At 35.9% G+C, this 21,678-nt stretch overlaps 1 protein-coding gene across 3 annotated transcripts in view; it reads left to right on the plus strand.

Annotated features, from left to right (window-relative positions):
- The window catches only part of map3k20a (mitogen-activated protein kinase kinase kinase 20a), a 37,144-nt gene that overhangs the window by 7,037 nt on the left and 8,429 nt on the right, over positions 1–21,678 (plus strand). For 2 of the 3 annotated variants that reach the window (XM_015601746.3, XM_015601744.3), the window contains exons 4-14: positions 3,785–3,886; positions 4,178–4,243; positions 4,414–4,442; positions 6,401–6,538; positions 6,885–6,971; positions 7,910–7,984; positions 9,058–9,164; positions 11,856–11,991; positions 19,688–19,732; positions 19,834–19,864; positions 19,976–20,115. In XM_015601746.3, the coding sequence (XP_015457232.3) occupies positions 3,785–3,886; positions 4,178–4,243; positions 4,414–4,442; positions 6,401–6,538; positions 6,885–6,971; positions 7,910–7,984; positions 9,058–9,164; positions 11,856–11,991; positions 19,688–19,732; positions 19,834–19,864; positions 19,976–20,115 (956 nt within the window). Of the gene's footprint in view, positions 1–3,784; positions 3,887–4,177; positions 4,244–4,413; positions 4,443–6,400; positions 6,539–6,884; positions 6,972–7,909; positions 7,985–9,057; positions 9,165–11,855; positions 11,992–13,400; positions 15,470–19,687; positions 19,733–19,833; positions 19,865–19,975; positions 20,116–21,678 lie in introns of those variants that run through there. The other variant, XM_007234863.4, reaches the window with a different exon arrangement.

Below are 21,678 nucleotides of genomic sequence, written 5' to 3' on the forward strand. Positions count from 1 at the left end.
TAATGTCTTGCATTTGGTATCGCAATACACCACCATACTGTATTCATAATAAACAATATTAACTGCTCTCTAATGTAGGGGTCATTCCACAGATTAGAGTTACATAAAAGTAGATGTTCTGCTTATGAACTGGTAGCTTGCTAAAGTATACAGATAATGCAGGGAAAACAATAGTATCACAACATTCCTTTTTTGCAGCAGATGTAAAAATAGCTCAGCTGAGAGTTTTTAACTTCCTTCACTTTGAAGTGACACAGTGGAACTGCCTTGCACAATTATGAAAGCTGTGCACTATAAAACTGTAAAAATTGTAAACAACATTCAGAAGCTCTAACCAGCATAAACTTTTCTACATCAGTTTTTATGTTCATTAATTTCTAGATATCTGTTAATACTTCATGTACTGTCCCCTTAAACATTCACATTCACTGCATGTGTAGTCACATGACTCTACCACATCTAGACTATGAGGTAGAGAAGCCAACTGAACAGCTTGAACCACTTGAACAACAGATAAATGCCCCCTCTATTCTTATTATTAAATAATTATTAATTAATCGAAATCAAGGTAAAATGTTCAAATGTTTAAATATCAAAATATTATTTTGTCGATCACTACTCGATTTGTGCCACTATAACACTGTTTCAAATTTCTGCTGCCACACATTTAGTATTAAGCTTATATATTTGAGGTAACTCAACTTGTGAATTTCCTTACTGTGGGATTAGGGTAAAAAAATAATAATAGGGTAGAAAAAAAGTAGAACAATAGAAAAACGTGAGTTAAATCACTCATGATAAATCAAAGATGAAAAGAAATATAAATTTTTTTATTATTTACAATTTTATTATTTATTTGTCTCACAGGCCAGGCCTGGTATGTGTTTAGAACTGCGATAGGAAAACTTGGTGAGATAAACTGTGGGTTGTCAGGGAGCTGTCGTCTCTATTTATCAAAGGCAGATTTAATTAGCACCAGGTAAAGGAGAGACGTTTACAGCCAACTCGGCTCTCGTATTTCCACTTTCATCAGCAGGGCTATAAATCTCTCCCCGAGTCTCATCATATTTCAATACTGATTGAGCAGAGCACCCATGTTTAATAGACAATATATTTCCTGCTCTTTATTATATATATGCCCTGTAACCTCTGTATGATACAGCTGTCAGTGACTTTGGAAATTTCAATCACTGACTGCACTGAAATGGGAAATTTTAGTGAGGCTGGAAAACCACAACTGTTCTGTCATATTTATGAAGGCAGGCTGTCACCCACTTCTGCATTTTACTTAAAATATGATGTGATATTTGTTTAATTACTGTACCATAAAGACAGGCCGGTGCAGTACTCATTAATAGACTGAACACACACCTAGAGGAATTCCCGGAAAAGAGAAGGGAAGTCCTTTTAAGAAGTTGGATGAACACTGTTGCATAATGTTGGGTGTGCCCTGCGAGTGATTTCAAAGTCCAGTGCAGTGAAGAGTGAACTGGAATGTGTATTTTACAGCTTTTTTCTGCTGTAAGCTTTGATATTATTAGTATCATGTGTCATGTGTGTAGGATGTGTGTAGTATGTGCAATGTCACAATACACACCAAAAACCATACATTTCATGATAAAACTTGCTTAAGAAAAAAGAAAAAATTACACTGTTCTCATTTTCGATTTTGTATCTATCCAAGGTATTTGCCTGATATTGTTTCATTTTATTCCAGTTATCATTACACAGAGCGCATTATTGATACCATGACGTGTTGAATCAAAAATTTAATCATATTTTATCATACAATATAGGGACAAAACCTTAGTCATTTTTGTTGACCTCAGTGTTTTGGAGTGTTTGGAGTGTTTTATATTATTTGTTTAAAATGTTTAAATATGTTTATATTCCAGTTCCAATGTACTTTCTAAACATTTTTAATAATGAAAAAGTAAGTAGCATTAGCGGCATAAAAAGAAAAATATTGGGTCTGCCATTCATTATAATAAGGTTTAAAAAAATCTAAAGGAAAAAAAATAACTAATTATGATATTGAAGTCAGGTCATTAGGTTAAATAAATAATATGATTTACACATTTTGAAATGAACTACAGAAATACATTGAACTTATTCAATGATATTCAATTTTTTGAGATGCACAAGTATATACAGTCATATCTATGGCTGGTTGCATATAATCACTAAAGTTATTATGGAGCTACTGAGTTTCTGTCCTTGTGTATGTCCTTGTGTGTGGGCGTGTTTGTGTGTGGTGAGCTGTGTGAGAGTATTAAGCTGTGTTTGGGATTTATTCAGGGTATTATGATAAATGATCTAAGGGTATAATGGGTCCTTGACCAGGCAGCATGTAAACACACTCCAGTCTGCCTCCTCAGTAAGAGAGAAAAGAGAGGCTGAGAGGTTTTCTCCGGACAGAGAATGGAATCTCCACTGCTGGGTGTCATATTTAAACTGTCATCATAATAAATATGAAGCTTATTTACATGTTTCCATGTTTGCTTTCCATGTTTCCATGGGAAGAGACCGGACAGTAGGGGTCACTCTCTCTCCTTCACAGCGGGATGTATCCACTCGGCTCAGCATCCATATAGTATTATGACGAAGTTGAGCATTTGATTAGTCTTGTCTTAAGACATTTAGCAGTGCTACAGGGTCAGATTTTAAACAAGAGTGGCTTTATGACCAGACTGCTTCAGTTTTATACTGGAAGGAAAAATGAGCATACTGAATGCTCAGGGGTGGGCGATATAAAATCATGATATTTCATGGCATTTTCATAATAATGATACTGTTGGCGATATGACAAACACTTAATTAAAATAAATATTTCATGAATACACTATTGCAACAAAAAAAAATTAAATTGTATTATTGCATATGATATGATATAGCACACCCCTAACTGAAATATTAAAAAATACAATCATTGTATCTGATTTGTAACGAAAGTCAATAATCCAGAATGTCATGATACTAATATTGCACTTCAAGTATCTCCATATATCCAAAATTAAAGTCAAATAAATGATACTGGACAGATATAATCTGTGTTTAGTATATAATATGGGAAATAAGAACAGTGTGAAATATATTTTTGCTAAAAACAGTAACAAAATAGTACCCTAATGTGATAATTAGGGGTGGGTGATACGTACGATACGGTACGATACGATATGGCACGCCCCTACAGTATGTTGTGCTGGGGCTGTGAAATAGTTTTAATCCTTGTCTAAAGGCATCAGTTGTGAATAAACACCATATAAATGCATTTAATTTGACTGCAGCAATATGCTTTTGGTACTTGTTAATTAGTGTTTCACAACACCATTTAGAAATGTTGGCCCACTCACTGCTTTTGGATAATTTTATGTCACTCCTGGTGCAAAAATTCAAGCAGTTCTGCTTGGTTTGATGGCTTGTGATCATCCAGCTTCCTCTTGATTATATTCCAGAGGTTTTTAATGATTTGGTTAAATCAAAGAAACTCATTATTTTACGTAGTCTCTTATTTTTTTCCAGAGCTGAATATTTGTTATTTTTAAAGAAGAATTCACACCAAACACAACATTGTACATTACACCTCTGAGACAAAGGCCAGCATATGGGTTCAGAACAGTAATTTGCTTTAATGGCTGCGCAACTTAAGTTAAGTTAAACTTGGTGGTTATAATATAAATGTATAACTACTATTTTAAATGATAGTATATGAGAAAAAACACTGTCATTTAATGGGTAGTTGATGCTGTTTACTCTGAATTAACCTTGTTTGTGTGTTTTTCAGAGTATGCTAGTGGGGGATCATTGTATGAGTATCTCTCAAGTGATGCAAGTGAAGAAATCAGCATGAAACAGATCATGACCTGGGCAACAGAGATGGCTAAAGGTAAACAATCTCGCACTGAAAAATCTGCACGCTCAGAAACACACACATACACACACACAGACCGTATATTCTGCATGCTGTTGCTAAATATTTGCAGTCAAATAAAATTGAGATATTGTTGGCTGTTTATTCAGAGCTAATTTAAAATATCTAACAATTAAAGTATTTTTAATGTATAGTGAGAATGTATTTGTTGTATTGCTGCACTGCATCATGCTCGCACATATTGTTTGAAATGCTACTGCTGTTGTAATGTGTTTTCTAACTCATGTTACTCTGTGCTTTCTGCAGGAATGCACTACTTACACGCTGAGGCTCCAGTGAAAGTTATCCACAGGGATCTCAAGTCCAGAAATGGTATTTCTGAAAACAATCAGCGTGTGTGTGTGTAGAAGAAAGGCTCTTCGTGAGATGCTTATTTGTGTTTAAGAGCCCGTAGCAGCAACAATAGAAGCCTTGCTAGAATAGGAAGAACGTGACTGTGTTCACTGACTCACTGACCTGTAATCCATGTCTTTCTTTTTTAGTGGTCATGACTGCAGATAAAGTACTCAAGGTATATAATCTCTTTTTCTAATTATTTTTTAAAAATATAATGTTCATCCTTTAAAGTAAAGGTGCCAAATGTATATAAGTTGTTTAATGGTGCAGAAGCTACAGGTGCCAGCAGGTTACTGCTCTGTTGTTTTAAGGTGAAATATTAGCTTAAAGCTCTAATATCAACACACAGCATACAATTTGTTTTGCTGTTTATATCTTAGAAAATATATTTTAAACATTTTATATCATTAAGATCCTGTAATTGTGACCACTTGACTTGTGACCACTTTGTTATAACATGCACACACTGGCTATAATACCTATCAAAGATACCACAGAATCTGCACAATTGCCTTCTGTTGATACTCTATACTGTTCTACAGATCATGAACAGCTAAATTGCTGATCAAATTCATGATCACATTCTCAAACTCTCTGCTTGTGCCAAAATAACTCACTCTAAGCTTTATTCTAATCCAGACAAAACTATTTTTTTTTGGCAATGCTCTTTTATTTTTTACAAGTGTTTTTTTTCTATGAGGTCACTACAACTAATACATTTGGCATTTTTATTTTCAAAGGAATATGCAAATCATTTACAGTTCTTAACTTTTTTAATTCTTTAAAATTTTGTAACTCAAATAAGTTTCTATATAAATGTTATTATTAATAGTAGTAGTCATAGTAGTAGTAGCAACAATACTATTATTATTATTATTATTATTATTATTATTATTACTAGTAGTAGTAGTAATAAGAGCAGTAGTACCCGTATTATTATTATTATTAGTAATAGTAGTAGTACTAAAAGTATTATTACTATTATAAGTAGGGATGTGACGAGACACTTATCTCACGAGACGAGACACTATACTGGGTTCACGAGAATGAGACGAGACAAGATTTCAAAATATTTTAAAGAAAACTTCAGAATTGAAAAATTACTTGAAAAATTGAGTTTTATTTGACAATCATACAACGCCAGATTGATCATACAACGACTCTTTTCTTTCACAAATTGAGTCTATAAAATATAGAAACAATATAAATATAAAAATAATATAGTGCAAACCTCAACCAGCCATATTAAGACTATGGTTTCTGTTTTTTTTTCTCCTGAGTCTCTTGTAACTTAACTATGTATAAGACTATGATTAAAGTGCAAACAGACAGAACATTTTTTTTACAATACAGTACAGAGCTAAGGGATTAGTACAACTGTCTATTATACAGTCAGGTCCTTTTTCGAAAATATCAGCATGTCTATATTTTCTGGAAGCAGTTGAGACCTATGGGCAGAGACCTATGTCTCCTGCAGTTGAAAAGACATGCTTATTTGGCACAAAGTGTTTTTGCATTGTGCTTGTATTAGCCACAGTGTACGGCACATTTTTTTTTTAACAGTACTTACATAAGTTTTGTGTCTTTTCGGTCACTGTTATCGTTTATTGTTTCCACTGGGAAGCCAGAAGCCAGACATACGACTGAAAAGTGCATCTTTTATGTGAATGACCAAATTTTCCTCTTTTGCTGAGAGTTGCTCTGACTGTTCAGCCACAGCACTTACTGTCAATGCTACTGTGTTGCCAGATCCCTTTTAAAAAGTCCATACTAAAGTCCATACTTTTAAAAAAGTCCATACTGTTTTTTTCTTCCTGCGAGACAGGTTCAGGCTTGACGAGAAATATTTTAATCTCACAAGATCTCGTGCCATGAGATCTCGTCACACCCGTAACAGTATTAATACTATTATTGTTATTATTAGTAGTAATAGTAGTAGTAACATTATTATTACTGTTATTGTTATTAGTAGTAGTAGTAGTAACAGTATTATTACTATTATTATTATTATTATTATTATTATTAGGAGTAGTAGTAGTAGTAGTAATGTATTTATTAATAATTTGTGTCTATGACATATTGTACAGTGTTGCATTGTAAACCCCTCTCTCTCTCTTTTGCATTTGACTTTAGATCTGTGATTTTGGGGCGTCCAAGTTCCACTCACATACCACACACATGTCTCTGGTGGGCACATTCCCCTGGATGGCCCCGGAGGTTATTCAGAGCTTGCCTGTGTCTGAAACCTGTGATACATACTCCTATGGAGTGGTGAGTCCCTGTATGTGTGAGTGTGCCAGAATGGACAAGGAAAAAAACTCAAATGGGACAGAATTCTCTAATTCAAATAAGTTTTCTTGATAGTGTAATGATTGATGCAGGCTGATGGGATGCAAATAAGTAATTTGTTTACTCTTTAGTTATCCCCGGTTCAACTTGCATAGACAGGGCATAGCATGTGCAAACACTGTGTGTATATTCTGTGTATAGTTAGGTTGTTAGGTACAATAATGTATACATTTTTGTGAATTTAAGAACAGTGAGTGCCTTTTCATATGTTGTTATGGTGTATGTGTTTGTGTGTGTGTGTGTGTGTGTGTGTGTGTGTGTGGCTTAGGTTTTGTGGGAAATGCTGACTCGTGAGATTCCATTCAAAGGACTGGAGGGGCTGCAGGTGGCTTGGCTGGTGGTGGAGAAGAATGAGGTAACATGATACAGCAGTTAACTGACTGAATGCAATCTGTAGTAATATACACCAACCAGCCATATCATTAACACCACTGACAGGTGACATGAAGAATATTGGTTATCTGTCAAAGGGTGGGCTGTATATTTAGCAGCAGTTGATTTAATACGATGTGTTTACAGCAGAAAATGCTAGCATAAGGATCTGAGCAGCTTTGGCAATGACCAGATTGTGATGGCCTGACGACTGGGGGATTAGAGCATCTTCAAACCATCACACAGATCTTGTGCCGTGTTTCAATAGTCAGTAACTTTTAAAAGCACTCCAAGTGCGGAGGTGAAGAGGCAACTGGGTCATGGTGCTCAATGCTCACTGATGCTGTCCCTCGAGGCCCCAGCTAGCAGCTTGGCAGCAGATACCACAGATCAGAAAAGGTCAGATCTGCTGTAAGGGCACAAGGGGAACCTACTCAATGTTTTGGGGATGATGATCATTTTAAATAAACCATGTTATTCTATAGAGATAAAAAAAATTCATATAGATAAAATATATATTTTTTTCTTTTTTGTTGTTTATTTATTTAATTCTTTTGCACTGCATAGGTTCCAGGTTTGTTTGTAGGGAAGCTGCTTGCAACGTTTTTTTCTTTTTTCAACTGTCAAAACCCACACATCAGATATTTGACTCGACCTGCTTACTAAACTCTACCTACCGGTTAATCTTGTATGCTTAACCTGGTATGCATTGGTGGCTATGTCCAAATAGCGTTTTAAATTTCCTTTGCTGTATGCTCTTCTGATCTGTATTGGCAGATCTAATATTTTTATAATCCACATAGCAGATCAACTATAGAACTTCCATAAAATGTTGAATAGTTTTTTTGCTTTTCCTTTAGTAGTTTGAGTGCAGTATGAAATGTAAGAATGTGTGTTTGTGTGTTTGTGGCTGCGTTGCAGAGGTTAACCATTCCCAGCAGCTGTCCAGCCAGTTTTGCAGGCCTGATGAGAAAATGCTGGGAAACAGATCCAGTGGTAAGAATCAAGTCATCTGTCATGACCAAGTTTGTGTTTACACAGTAAACCCATTTATACAGTATTAGCCAGTGTATGTTTTCAATAAGAGCACGTTGTTTGCAAGTATATTATGGATTTGGTGTTGCATAGCAACCAGGCAGTAAATATTTATTATACATGCACTGAAGCACTTTCAGTACATCCCCTTCAGTAATTACATGGCCATAGTTACCGTATTTTTTGCAATATGATGCGCAATTAAAATCCTTTAATTAAATCCTTTAATTGCACAAAAAGTATATATTTCCTAAAGACAGAGAGCACTTTGTTGTCTTTATTAAGACATGACCTGATAGAAGGAGGATCCCTGATCCCTCCATGCATTTTAAGGGTTGATAAGATCTGAAAACTATGCTTATGGAGGACAAGAGGGTTGTTTTTGGTCGCATTATCGTCTGTTTCCATCTCCAGTTCAGTTTGTCAAATCACGTAGCTCGTCAAACACTCCGCACCCAGTTCAGTGAGGATGATTAATAGATGTTCTCTGGCTCAGCTCTCATTCTGCCACTCATTAGGGATCAGTAAGGAGCACATCTTTTTTTGTTTACCACAAGAACCAGTTCACAATTCCCTAAACATGACAACACACTTAAGATTAGATCTGCGATACGAGGCTAAAGGCTTGAGACGCAGTGTTCCATCTTACAATGACCTGCTTGTGTGTTTTAGATAGTTACAACAACAGATACTTCACACATCTGTTTTTATTTCCACAAAATGTTACACTTTATGTTCCGAAGAAGCCATGCTCCTCTTTTAATTTGTCAATTTATCAGCATCCTACTCCAGACACACAGCTGATGTAATATCTGTAGAAAAAAAATAAAATTGTAGAATAAGAAACCCTGAGTCTGAGGTTACCAAGCCCATTAGCTCCGTCCAGTACTTTTAGTGAGTTAGAATGGTGTTTAGGATCTAGAACTATCTATCCAACATTTGATATCACGAATGCCCAAATTAGATGACCTCAGGAGGGTTTTTCCCAGTATAGAATTTGCGCACTAATTAAATCTATTTTTGTCTTGTTGCAGAAAAGACCCTTGTTTAAAGAGATCATGTCCACACTTGAAGCCATGTGTAATGACAGCCAGCTCTCTGACCAGTGCAATTCCTTCCTGCAAAACAAAGCAGAATGGAGGTAATGTCACGTGTATGCATCCACACATACAGCTATATACACACCTTGTCTCATGGAAGGTAGAAAACGTACGTGTAGGATATACTTGATATGCCTCCTGCGTTTAATATGGATGTGAAGTCACTTGTCTGTTCACAAGACAATTCAAGACAGATACTAGCATCTCAAAATCATTGCCACCCACTGCACTGTCCACTGTGGGTGGTAATGCCTTACTTCTGGCACCCACAATCAGACTTGCTCAAACTCTTAATAATTCACATCACTTGGTCTAAATGGCTAGTTTAGACCCCAATGACCAGATTTCTTGTAGACCTTATGACCTCTGACTTTGATCTTTCCTTTTCTCCTCTTTGTATTGAAAGTTCCCTGCTTTTATTGTAAATAGTTATTTGTAATAAAATAAAAAAGTAAATAGATGATAAAAATTGTTAATTTACATTCTGGGGAAGTCAGATATTCGACTGTTAAATTGCACTACCATTGTTATAGAGACAATTGAGATGTATTTGAGACATTGTGAGCATAATGACATTTTTTGTATTGTCTGTTTCTCTTTAATGGACTTTAAAAAATAATAATAATAATAATAAAAATAACATCACCTTGCTATGAGCATAATGGTCAGTGTTTAACCTCACTCACAAGATAACACCTTACAACTTACACAGATGTGCATGCTCCAAAGCTGTCCCCTAAGTTTACACTTCACAGTTCACAGTTTACAAACTGTTGTCCCTTGACTTTTGGCATGTCAGTATGATAATGCACTTTTACTGAGATTATTAGTATTATGGTTTAATTAGTGACCATTTTAGTGACCCTTAATGACCCTTTGTAACATTTAAATTTTGCTTTTTTTGTTACTTATACTTTTACTATAGCTAGCATAAGTCTAGCAAACTTCTCTTTAAAATAATTAAAAATATATCTTTTTTTACATGTTGAAATTTAGGTGCTGACATCTAGTGACATTTACTTTAACAAAAGCACAGACATATTATTTTTCTGATACCCTTGACTTCAGAAGAAACTATAAATGAGCAGGTGTTTCAGTACATTTGTAGATATAGTGCATAAAAGTTATTATAAGCAGAGTTGTGCAGAGTATGTAGAGTAAATAAATACAGCATAGGCCTACACACATATACCCTCCCTGCAGAATCATTTAAAGCACCTTTATTTTTAACTTTATTTACTACTGTAATTTTATTTAGCATAAGTGTAAAATTTAAAATGGTAGCTGCATATTAAGTAGCAACATTCAGATTACTATGAGGCATAGTGAAGGCTGGGGGTTCAGTATTCTGTCCTGCTGACAGACCCATCTAGATGTTTCTGGGTGTCTGTTACTATATTAAGATTAAGAGATTCCTGTCCCTCGGGTCCTTCCCCTCTAAGAAAGAGGGTGAGCGAGTGTGTGTTTGTGTGCAAGAGAAAAGAAAGTAAAGTGTCTGCAAAAAAAGTGGCAGCCGAGTGCGCATGTGAATGTGAAATTCCGTGTGCGTTTGTCAGGAAAGCAACAAGCAAGGAAATCAATTACACGGGAAGTTTGGGGTGGGACTGGCTGAGGGTCATGGGGAGGGGGCCGGCTGAGTGGGAGGTCCATGTTGCATCACATGCGTGTTTATAAATAATTACTGTGGGAAGAAATTTTACGGCCTTTAAACTGGGCTCTACACTCACCCCCTCTGGTGGCCATTACAGTGAATGTGGAATTAGAAAATAATAAAGAGTATGGGGTAGATTTCATATACTTTTGCAGTTAAAAGAAGATTTTTAGTCTCATTTTAGTGCTGCTGTTTGTATATTGTACCATATATTATATATAAACATATATTCTATACATATATTATAATAAATTATATATCAATTAAAAATTAATCGTAAAGGTTCTATTTTAAAACAGTCATATACAAAAGTCACCCCAATAATGCTGATTTTGTAAATATATGTTTCTATTAAACAAAAAACATGTATTTCCACTGCAGCAACTTTATTGGTGAAGAAAATATTTTTTTAAATATATTTTTAAAGCATTTCTGATGCTCCATTCATCAATATTAATCAAATTTTTGATACATTTTACATTAAGTAAAAAAAAGTGAAAAATAAAAAGCAAAATATTTAGAGTCTTTAATGTCTGAATAGATTTTTTTCTTTTTTGTGTCATATCATTAAATAGCCTAGAATTGGTTTAAAAGTATAAATATTAATAAATATTATTAAACATGAGTATTATTAATATAATATATGTGCCGACATTTTCCCAAAATCTGTATTTAAAAAAAAGAAATAATAAGATCTAAGAATTATTTAAGGTAACAGGACAAAGTGTTGAGATTGACATTCTCAGTCATAGTTACAATAAGATCAAATATACAGAAAAACAAATGAGGGAACTTAATTTTGGTCTTCTCATGATCTTCAGAAGAACTAACTGATGTAACGGCCTGTTGTAGATGTGACTTGTAGAATGATTCATAAATCACTGATAACCAAAGCCTTCATATTCTAATAATCCAGTCCAGTCCCACTTATTTCCCACTGGACGTCCTGTTTTAATTAGTTATATGCCATTTTAAATCTCCTTCTAATTATGATTCAGTGATTATGTTAATGTATATTTGATATTTTTGAATAAGAGTAAGTAAAATAGATCATGTGTGTGTATGTGTTGTGTGTGTGCAGGCGTGAGATTGAGGCCACTCTGGAGCGCTTAAAGAAGCTGGAGAGAGACCTGAGCACTAAAGAGCAGGAACTGAAGGATAGAGAACGCCGCTTAAAGATGTGGGAAAGGAAACTCGTAGAGCAGTCCAACACACCGGTCAGTCCTTTCTCTCTCTCTCTTTTTTTCTTTATATTTTACTGCTGTCGCTGCTTGCCTGTAGTCAGAGAGCACAGCCTGCACTTGCTGTGGGCCCACTTACCTGGCTGCCTGTGTGTGACTGGAGGAAAAGCAAGTCGCCTTTACTGTTTCATTTAACCCACTAAACTGGAGGTGTATCATCCAGCTATTTATATTGAATTCAGTATTTAATTCAGTATTTAATTCTGTAAATACTATAATCTGTTTAGTTTTCTACATACTGATGTCCCAAATTTTATGCTTTTCCATGTTTGTTCTTCATTTTTGCCATTTATTCTTTACATTGTGTTGAACTTTCATGCTGAAATACTTTCAATACTTCTTCTATGAGTTGAATAGTTAGGGATGAGGTGGGGTGGTGATAACTCCCTTAAAAAAAGTTTTTTTCCCCAATAGCTTCGGTTTTGGAATAAATAATGAGAAGTAAATGGAGAATCATATGTAAAGTAAAGAATTGAAGTGTAGACCCTCACACATCCTCTTCCTGCCTAAAATGATCATTTTATGGAGATCTCTTGATGAGAACTAGAGTTTTTATTACTGATATACCTCATTCTGATTTGAGATGTTCGGATCCTGTCATTGTAGAGTACAGCATGCTGAATGATGGTAACCAGTGTGTTTGTATGGCTTGGCTTTGGGTGCTTGCCCAGGACTAATGGGGAGACACTAATGAACCTTTACACACATTTGCTGGTTTATTTTCTCATCTTTACCTTACAGCTTCTCTGTACACCATCTGTATCTGTTGCTAAAAGGTTTTCACCAGTTTTCCAGTTTCCTCCGCTCCAGCTTGTGTTTGTGACCTGAATCTAATGCTGTGTTCCATTAAACTTGGATGTCTGATGTCAGCTATTATTGTTAGCGTTGTCCCAGGTTAACATTGCTAGTGATGGCAGTTGATAACAACACATTATGGTACTTTGTGCATCCAAACTTCATGGATACATGTCCACAGACAGACTTTAGACAGTACTGTGTGTAGAACATATTTAATTGAATATAATTTAATAGACAGAAGTGATAAGAAATGTATAATACTACTGTTGATGTGCGGGCCGCCATATTCAATTCTGAAATTAGGGTTGGTGAGCCTCTCCCGACTTTCCTAGTAGGAAAATCAGCCTGTAGGAGTTTTTCAGTTAAAATGCCCTAATAGGAACTATTATAGAAATCCTGACTTGCCAGTTAAAATGGAACACAGCATAAATCCTCTTTTTGTATTTCTATTTTTTCCTTTATTTGTCCTTTCTTTTTTTGTCCTGTTTCAACTTGTCTTTGTCTTTTTGTTTCTTTTTCCTTACTCTCTTACCTTTTCTTTTTCTCTGTTTCTCTCCCTTTTTACCTTTTATCCACCCTTCTCTCAGCTCTTTTTCCCGGTGGCTGCTCAGATAAGCTCGGAGTCGTTTTTTGAGGCTAAGGTGGAGGAGCTGAAAAGCTCGGAGATGTCGTGTGAGATCAGGGGCTCGTGTAATGGAGATCTGGGGGGCTTGGCTCTGGAGGCCATGATGAAGGGTTTTGACGACATGTTTGCTCTGGACCGTCCCTCCTGTGCCGTGCTCCAATCGGGCATGCAGGTCAGCATGCAGGCCACACAGAACTCCTCCCAAACCTGCTCCATACGGAAGGGACACAAAATCAGCATGGCAGCCTTTAGTTGGTCGGATTCCAGCGACAGCGATTAGGCACTGGAGTGGACCCCCTGCTCCTAATGTATGTAATGCTGAAAGGCATCAGTCAGTGTTCCTGCCTCAATGAACTGTGGCTTTATGACCGGTTTCTACACAGATGCAAACATATTAATAGCGTTGAACTAGTTGTGTTGTAGTAACCAGGGATTTTATGAGCTTTTAATAAGGATATGTTTATATATAGTGTGCTTACAGTTGCAATAATTGTCATTTTTAAAAAAGCACTAACAATATTCTCAAAATGCAGTTTAATGTAAAACACAGAACAATTGCAATGGAAATCTCTTGCCAAGGTCAGAGGTGAATGTTTATCTACTGCTATGTATGGACTGCATTAGCCCACCCGGTCCGGCGTCTCCGGAGTCCTTATGGATGTCATTTGTGGCAAATGAAGTGGATGTATAGCGGCATGCTGAGGGGCGACCAAGCAGCGTGTCAGCCTGGCGAGGATGTGGCGCTTTTATGATGAAGTGACATTTCACTGACATTAAGATTGGCCAATTTGAGCAGTGTGGAAAGCAGTGAGGCTGCTGAGACGCACATAGGCAGGATCGCTGAGAGAGAGAGAGAGATAGAGAGAGACAAAGAGAGCAAGATTATCTTCTGAAAACTCAGTGACACTTTGCTAGAAGACACACGTTGAGGAAACTCTTGAGTTTTTGTCTTTCAGACAGCTGTGGCTCAGTTATCCTTTTTTGTATCTCACATCCAGCATACAAACCTGCATGCATATACACTGTTTATGTTCTACTGTTATTCTCTCTTTATACACATTATTACTACACAATACTTGCTTATTTGGACATAGTTTTTCAAAGCATATCAGTGTTGAGATCTTTTAACTGGTAGAGAGAAAGAACAAGCTCAGTTTAATGTTTGCTTGATCGTTTAAGACTTATTTTGGGGGACCTAGACTTGGTAGTATGATATAATCCTTTACATTTTCTTTACATTTGAGAATAGTTTCTATTTATTTGACTTGAAAATATTGGTAAATAATACTTAATTCCTAAAAAACACACATTTGACTTTTTTTTAACAGGATATTTTCACGTTTGCGTATGACAGTATTTTTAAGGTGACTTTCCATAGAAAGCAAACTAGTAGTAACTGGTTAAACAGGGTAAATTTAATGATTTATTATTTAATGTACTATTCATGGATTTGAGGAGGATGAAATCTGTTCATATTAGCATATTCAGATTAAAATATTTGTACTTTAATTTTATATTTATATTTACTTAAAAAAATACACACAGAAAAATAGTACTGTATTAAAAGCCATTTCAGCTTGCTTTCAATAGGAATTCCAATGTATGTGACTAAAAGGCCAATTTACGATTCATACAATGTGTACTCTTTATAGGACCCGTGTGTCTATGCAAAAATGATTGACGTGAACCAAATTTGAATAGAGAATGTTACAAAGCAACTAGTGTAACCTAAACTACACCTCAACCTATAACTGAGCTTTAAATAGAGAGTGAATTACAAAATATGTAAAAAAGTAAATAAATAAATAAACTCTTTATGCTAATGTTATGAGTTTCTTGGGTACAGGGTTAATCATGTTTCTATGAATTTAATGATTGAATTGTTGTTGTTTTTGCATTTGGGTTTGAGTATTGCCAGTATATTCGTTTCTGCTTTCTATGTTTTCATCCTGTCTGCTTCTGCTATTCTTATGCAATAAAGTTTGTCACAAATCAGGCTTCAAGAGTTCATTAAAAGACTGTTTGCTCTTTTTTGTTTTTTTGCTCTTCTGTTTCTGCTTTTGGAGTCACTTCTTTATTTGATTTCTCTGCATATTTAACCCTTTAAAGCCATGTAGCCAAGTAAAAAAATAATATTTGATTAATATTTGTTTCTGAGACCTTTACAATATCAATGTTAAAACTAAGAATTAATAATGGTCTCAAATAAATAAATAAACAAAAATAAAATACTGTATGCATCAGAAAAAAATGCTACATATTTATAAGTTTCAGATTACTTAAGTAAAGTTTTAAAGACAACTTGGATTATACAGGAAACTCAACATTTTCTGTTTAAAAATGCTTTAGAACATTTAATGACTTGTATATCTAATATGATGCAAAATAAAAGCTTTATTTATTTGTGAAATAATTTATCAAAACATCAAATAAACACTTTGAAGCACATTCAGATTATCTTCAGTCTCTTTTATGGTTCAGGCTTTAAATGGTTAAAATATTTCCCTGGAGTTTTTCTTCCTTTTTTTCCATGACTTGGTCTCTGAACCTCTGGAGTAAAAACAGGATACACTAGGCTTTAGTGACACAGACTCATGTGACTTCAGGATAAAGGAGTGAGTGCAGGTTCATTCACTTCCAGTTAGGTGTGCATCATGTTGCACTTTGGTCTGTGAGCCGACACTTAACTATTAATCACATGCTAGTCACCAGTTTTGAGTCTCCATGAGTCTAATGATTTACAGTACCAGGAAAGAGCATGACACACCTAGACTATTTATACATTTCTTAAACTACTGATTATGAAGAGTATCAGATCTGATAACTCATGCTTATGAAATGATGGAATGCCCAGAAGAATGCTAATCATAGCTCTTTTATTTAAAGCTCCCTTAGCAGTGCTGTGTTGCATACATTTGGCTACATAAATACATTTAAACAGCTTTATGAAGTGTCACATAGGGAAGCATTTTAACTGGCTTGTAGTAAATCTACAAATCTAGTCAACAAGTGCTTAACATACACTGATAGGCCACATATTACTATCGGGCCTGGCTCAGGTTCTGATCATTCACTTGGTCTTGCCATGAGCACACTGGCCAGCATCCAGCCTCACTGGATGAGCATGTGTGGGCGTTCCCAAGCAGCAATTCATAATAAATGTACATACATTTATCCCATGACTTTTGGCATGTCACTGAATGCTGAGCCCTTGTTAGCTTCTAAAAAGCTTCTGTGTTTCATTAATTGATTTTGATATATATATTTTTTTATTTTAACAACATGAACAACATTTATACAAAAGCCTTTTTTATCAAAATGTAATTAAATTATTGCTAACATAAAAAAATATATATTCCAGTCCTTATATCCAGCAAACACACATTTTCTTTATTTGGACAACTGAACCTACCGGTATTTAGTTGTATATTTTTCCCAATATTTTGTATAAAGCAAATAGGAATTACAGTAATTACAATGCACAGGAGTGTAGTGCTGGGTGATATGGGAAAAATCATATATCACATTATGGATTTTTTTATATCACGATAACGATATATATCATGATATACCACATTTAAGTATGTTTTCCATTATTCTTCGAAAAATATGACAAAATAATATCATTCCTACTTTATTTCAAAGTGACATTAAACCAAACTTTTACAAATGAGAATTACTATCTTTTAGTGCAGCAATATATATGTATCAAATGAAAACAGATGAGGTAGATGCAGTAGCTGATTTTTTCAAAAGAACAATGCGTCTCCATTGTTCAGCTGTCATGAGTTTAATAGCGTAAAGCATGTCGCAAACCGGCGTGTCCGTCAAATAACATATGCGTCATGTCGCAAAATCACATTGTGAACCTTTTTAGCGAAGATTACTTTACTATGACTTATATAAACTGAGTTTATGCAAAGTGACCACACCAATACATTTCATCGTCCCTACTTTATATATTTGCATGAATCATTGATGAAATTACTGTAGAAACGATAGGGAAACACTTTTCTATCGCCCCCACGATATTGATCGTCATATTGCACAGCACTACAGGAGTGTGTTGTCTGCAGAGAACCTATTCTTGTTTTCATTATTTTTTTTTTCTAAGTCAGCGGAACATTTATTAAAACTTTTGCCCACTGCAGTACATGCCTATGTGATGAACTGCAATGTTTTTAAGACGATGGATACTAAAATAATTTTGTGAGGAAGGTGAAATGGCACAAAGAGAATGCTTATAATAGCTTCTGGGCACTCTCTGAAACATTCTGCTGTGGCTTTGACTGAGCAGAAGGTCAGAATAGAGCAGTATTGTCCTACATAGCGCCATGAGGCCGGAGTGTACTCTGTACCCTGCTGAACTCTGCCCGCTCTGAGCTAGGAGAGGAATTTCAAATACTGACTCACTCATGCTGACTCTCTCTCTCTCTCTCTCTCTCTTTATATATATCTCTATCTAGCTCTCTCTCTCTCTTTCTCTTTTCGTATCTCTCTCTCTTTCTCCATCCCTGCTCTTCTCTGTCAACAGTCTGCTTCCCATCCTCATAAGCCCATGCAAGCCATTTGTGAAATGCAAGATGGCTGCTCGAAATTCACTATTATGTCACTCTAATTAGGCAAATGTATGTAATGGAACTTTGGCAGCCGGTGGATGTGTTTTTTTTTATATTATTTTGTTTACTTCCTCTGATATGAATCCTACACAGACGAGGGAGTTGAGGGCCCATCTGGCCAGACAGAGGGGAAACACAACACTCTCTCTCTCTCTTTCTCTACCCATCTTATTCGTTTTTTTCTCTCCTTCTCTTTCACTCTCCAAATGAATGACACCCCATGCTGTAAGAGGTGTGACTCCATGCACAGATTACTCATTCATTTTGATTTCCTCCCCATCATTTCCCACAGCTATATTCTTGTACTGTAATGTTTCATGCTAATAACACAAGTTGTGTTTTGACTGACGTTTGCATGTTCCTTAGCACAAATGTCCCCCTGCAGTTTGTTAGGACATTTCTTCTTAAAGGGCTCCATATCTTTATACAGCTCACTTTTCACGTTTTTTATAGTATGACTAGCGTTTCCTGTAGAACCATAAATACAGTTATCGTCAAATAAATATTTGCAGAAATTGTTTCACTGAAAAGGAGGTGTCTATTTGGAATGCCATTCAGAAGGAAGATAAAAGTTACCAACAATAAATCAACAAAAAATAAATAAATAAATAAATAAAAGGTGTCCTTCCGCTAAAATCCACTTTAAATCCACTTTTTCTTGTTCTTTGTGAAATACAATAGGTCTCTCTGAGTTGAATATGCATGCTGGATATGAAACTCTTCCTAAACCTCCATTATCTGCAGTAGCTAGTAAAAGTAAATATTCAGAAAAACGAGCACCACCAAAAAAGCACCATGTCTGTGTCAACTCGTAAAATTAGTATTCATGGCCTCACCCACCTTGGCTCGTGACCACCCACGAGCAGTGCTAAAGCCGCCACATCGCATCAGACAGGAGCTAACAGCGCTAGGAGCAGCATAGCAGTTCGTTCCTGTGTTATTTGTGCAAATAACACATCAGTGTTATTTATATGCTTTGCCCAGTAATTCAGAGCTAAGGAACGAATGGTTAGAATTTGTCTATGGAACACCATCAGCGAAGTACGATTGAGATAGGTAGGTGTGTATGTTTAAAACAGTTCTGTTTACAGTAGTTTAAAGTAAAAAATCCACCCCAACTTCCTGGGTGGCTCCGCTGCAGCTCAGCCAACCCTGGGAAGAGCTGGATTTTTACTTTCTGGACCTGGATTACACACTTCTGTGTAAGTAACTAGGTTTACATAGGATCTCCGGGGGATTTTGCATTTTACAGAGATTCTAAGTCTAGGTCAGTGGCTGAACTGCACTTAGCAAGGCATTACACATGTTGTAAAGTAACATATGACACTGCAAAGACTGTTATTAGTTTAAAAATGTTTTTATTTTAAAACTGTTGACCATCTTGCTGCCTCTTGGTGTCGCAGTACTGTAAGTCAATTTGAGGCGATATGTTTTCGTGTATGAATATTCATGAGCAAGAGCTGAAATCCTATAATTTCTTCCCCTACACTTCTCCTTGGGACTAAAGCACTGTTATACCGGACCACCGGAGCACTTTTTTTTCTTTTAGCTCACATAGTGTTTATTCATACCACCATTCTTCAAGTGTGTATTATTTTTTTATACGTTTTATTTTCTCATTTTTCTGTAGCTGCTTCCAAACCTGGCCATCCATGCTTGGACAGAAGAACATGTGGTCAGTATACGAATACATTTGATTTTAGTATACAGTATATGGCTAAAAATATTTATTTTTAGACTTACTTACTAAAAAGACCTTGGCTTTATATTCCACAGCATTTCTGGATGTCCCAGATCTTTGGAACAGGTAAGAAGTGCTAAAATCTATCAAGATTTTCTTTGTTCATTGCTTTATTTGTTTGTCACTCTAGAAATGTGTTCCACAAGATTACAGTTCTTCCTGTGTGTGTTCTTACAGGAGAGGCGAGCTGTGAGATGCAGCGCTATGCTGAAATCTTTATGCAGAACCACATTACAGGTCGCAGACTGCTGCTTCTCTCTGAGTTAGATATGAGAGATATGGGCATCACCTCCAAAGGACACATCATACACATGAAGGTAGAAAACTAAAGCTGACACTTGTGTTGAATGTATTGTTTTTTGCAATGGCAAGAAAAGCTAACAGCTTTTAGAATGAAGAATAATGCAGGACTTGTTTACATGTAATAGTCTTTGAGGCATAGTAACAAAAACAGCCAAATAAACAAGGGATGGAAATAGCCATGTGGAATTTAAAGCATCATTATGAAAACATAATTATGAAAGAATTAGTACTTCTCTCCTCTGGGCTGCTCCTACTATCAGGAAATGCTATTTACACTTTGAGCCACCACATGCTTTACACATGCATTTCTGGACAAGCTGAGACACAATCAAAAGTGAAATAAGCATGTGGATTTTAGCTATAGAGTAATTTCAAACCAGAGACCAAAGTAAGCCAAAATCTTCTGCCATGTTGGCGATCCTGATACCCGAGTCTGCGCAGTACAGACCAGAGGAGAGAGAAAGACTGTAGAAAGACCGCCTACTCATTTAAATAACCCCGCCCCTGAGAGCTGCCTCGCGGTCACAGACTGCTGAGCTGATGGTCTGTTATTGGTCCCGCCCATAACCAGCCCTTTTACAATAACCACACCTCTTTGAATAGAGCTGAATAACGTTTAAAAAAATGAATTCTGTGGGGATATAAAAATGTTTGTTACAATATAAGAAGACGTTACACTAGCTGTTGCATTTAAATAATGGAGGTAGAATTACAGTATATTGGAAAAAAAACGTGATTGAAAGTTGTCTGTTTTGCCATTGAAACCTATGGGGATGGGTGGGGTTACACAGCTTTCTGAAACCGAACAGCAGGGGGCGCCCAACCTGTGGTGGCTTCACTTTTGAGAGACGATGCTCTGTCCAGCTATACACAGTTTATGTTTCAAACCAATACGGCTCGTACGAGCGCTATTCTGCTTACTTCACCAAAGATACATAGTTTAGTTGAAATTTTCTCAAACCTGGAGTACGAATGATTTTCTTAATTCCAGTGCTGTATTTCTCACTGAAAGATCTATATTTAGGCCATACATGGTTAGTGACTTGTTTACATGCAACAGTCTTAGAGGCATTGTAACAAAAACAGCCTGTTTTATTCTGACAGATAAATAAGGAAGAAAAATAGCGGGAAAATGTGGAATTTATCGTTAAAAGCATCATATTGAAAGCATCATTATGAGAGAATTAGTACTTCCTTTCTCTGGGCTGCTCCTACTATCAGACAGTGTAATTCACACTTAGAGTCACAACATGCTTTACACATGGATTTTTGGACAAGCTGAGACACAATCAGAAGTGAAAAGAAGCATGTGAACTGAAGCAGTATAGTAATTTCATACAAATATTTGGCTTACTTCACCAAAGATACATAGTTTAGCTGAATTCTTGAAAGAATCTGGAGTAGAAATGATAGAGGTGATTTTCTTAATTCCAGTGCTGTATTTCTAATCTTAAAAACACTGAAAAATCCACATTTAAGCCAGTACTACTATAATACATGTTTAGTGCTTATGTGTATTATATTTGTTGTGGTGCCATGAGTGTGTTTACTAATAAATTACACACAGTTTTGAACAT

The sequence above is a fragment of the Astyanax mexicanus genome, chromosome 11, assembly GCF_023375975.1.
Source record: "Astyanax mexicanus isolate ESR-SI-001 chromosome 11, AstMex3_surface, whole genome shotgun sequence".
Classification (NCBI taxonomy): Eukaryota; Metazoa; Chordata; class Actinopteri; order Characiformes; family Acestrorhamphidae; genus Astyanax; species Astyanax mexicanus.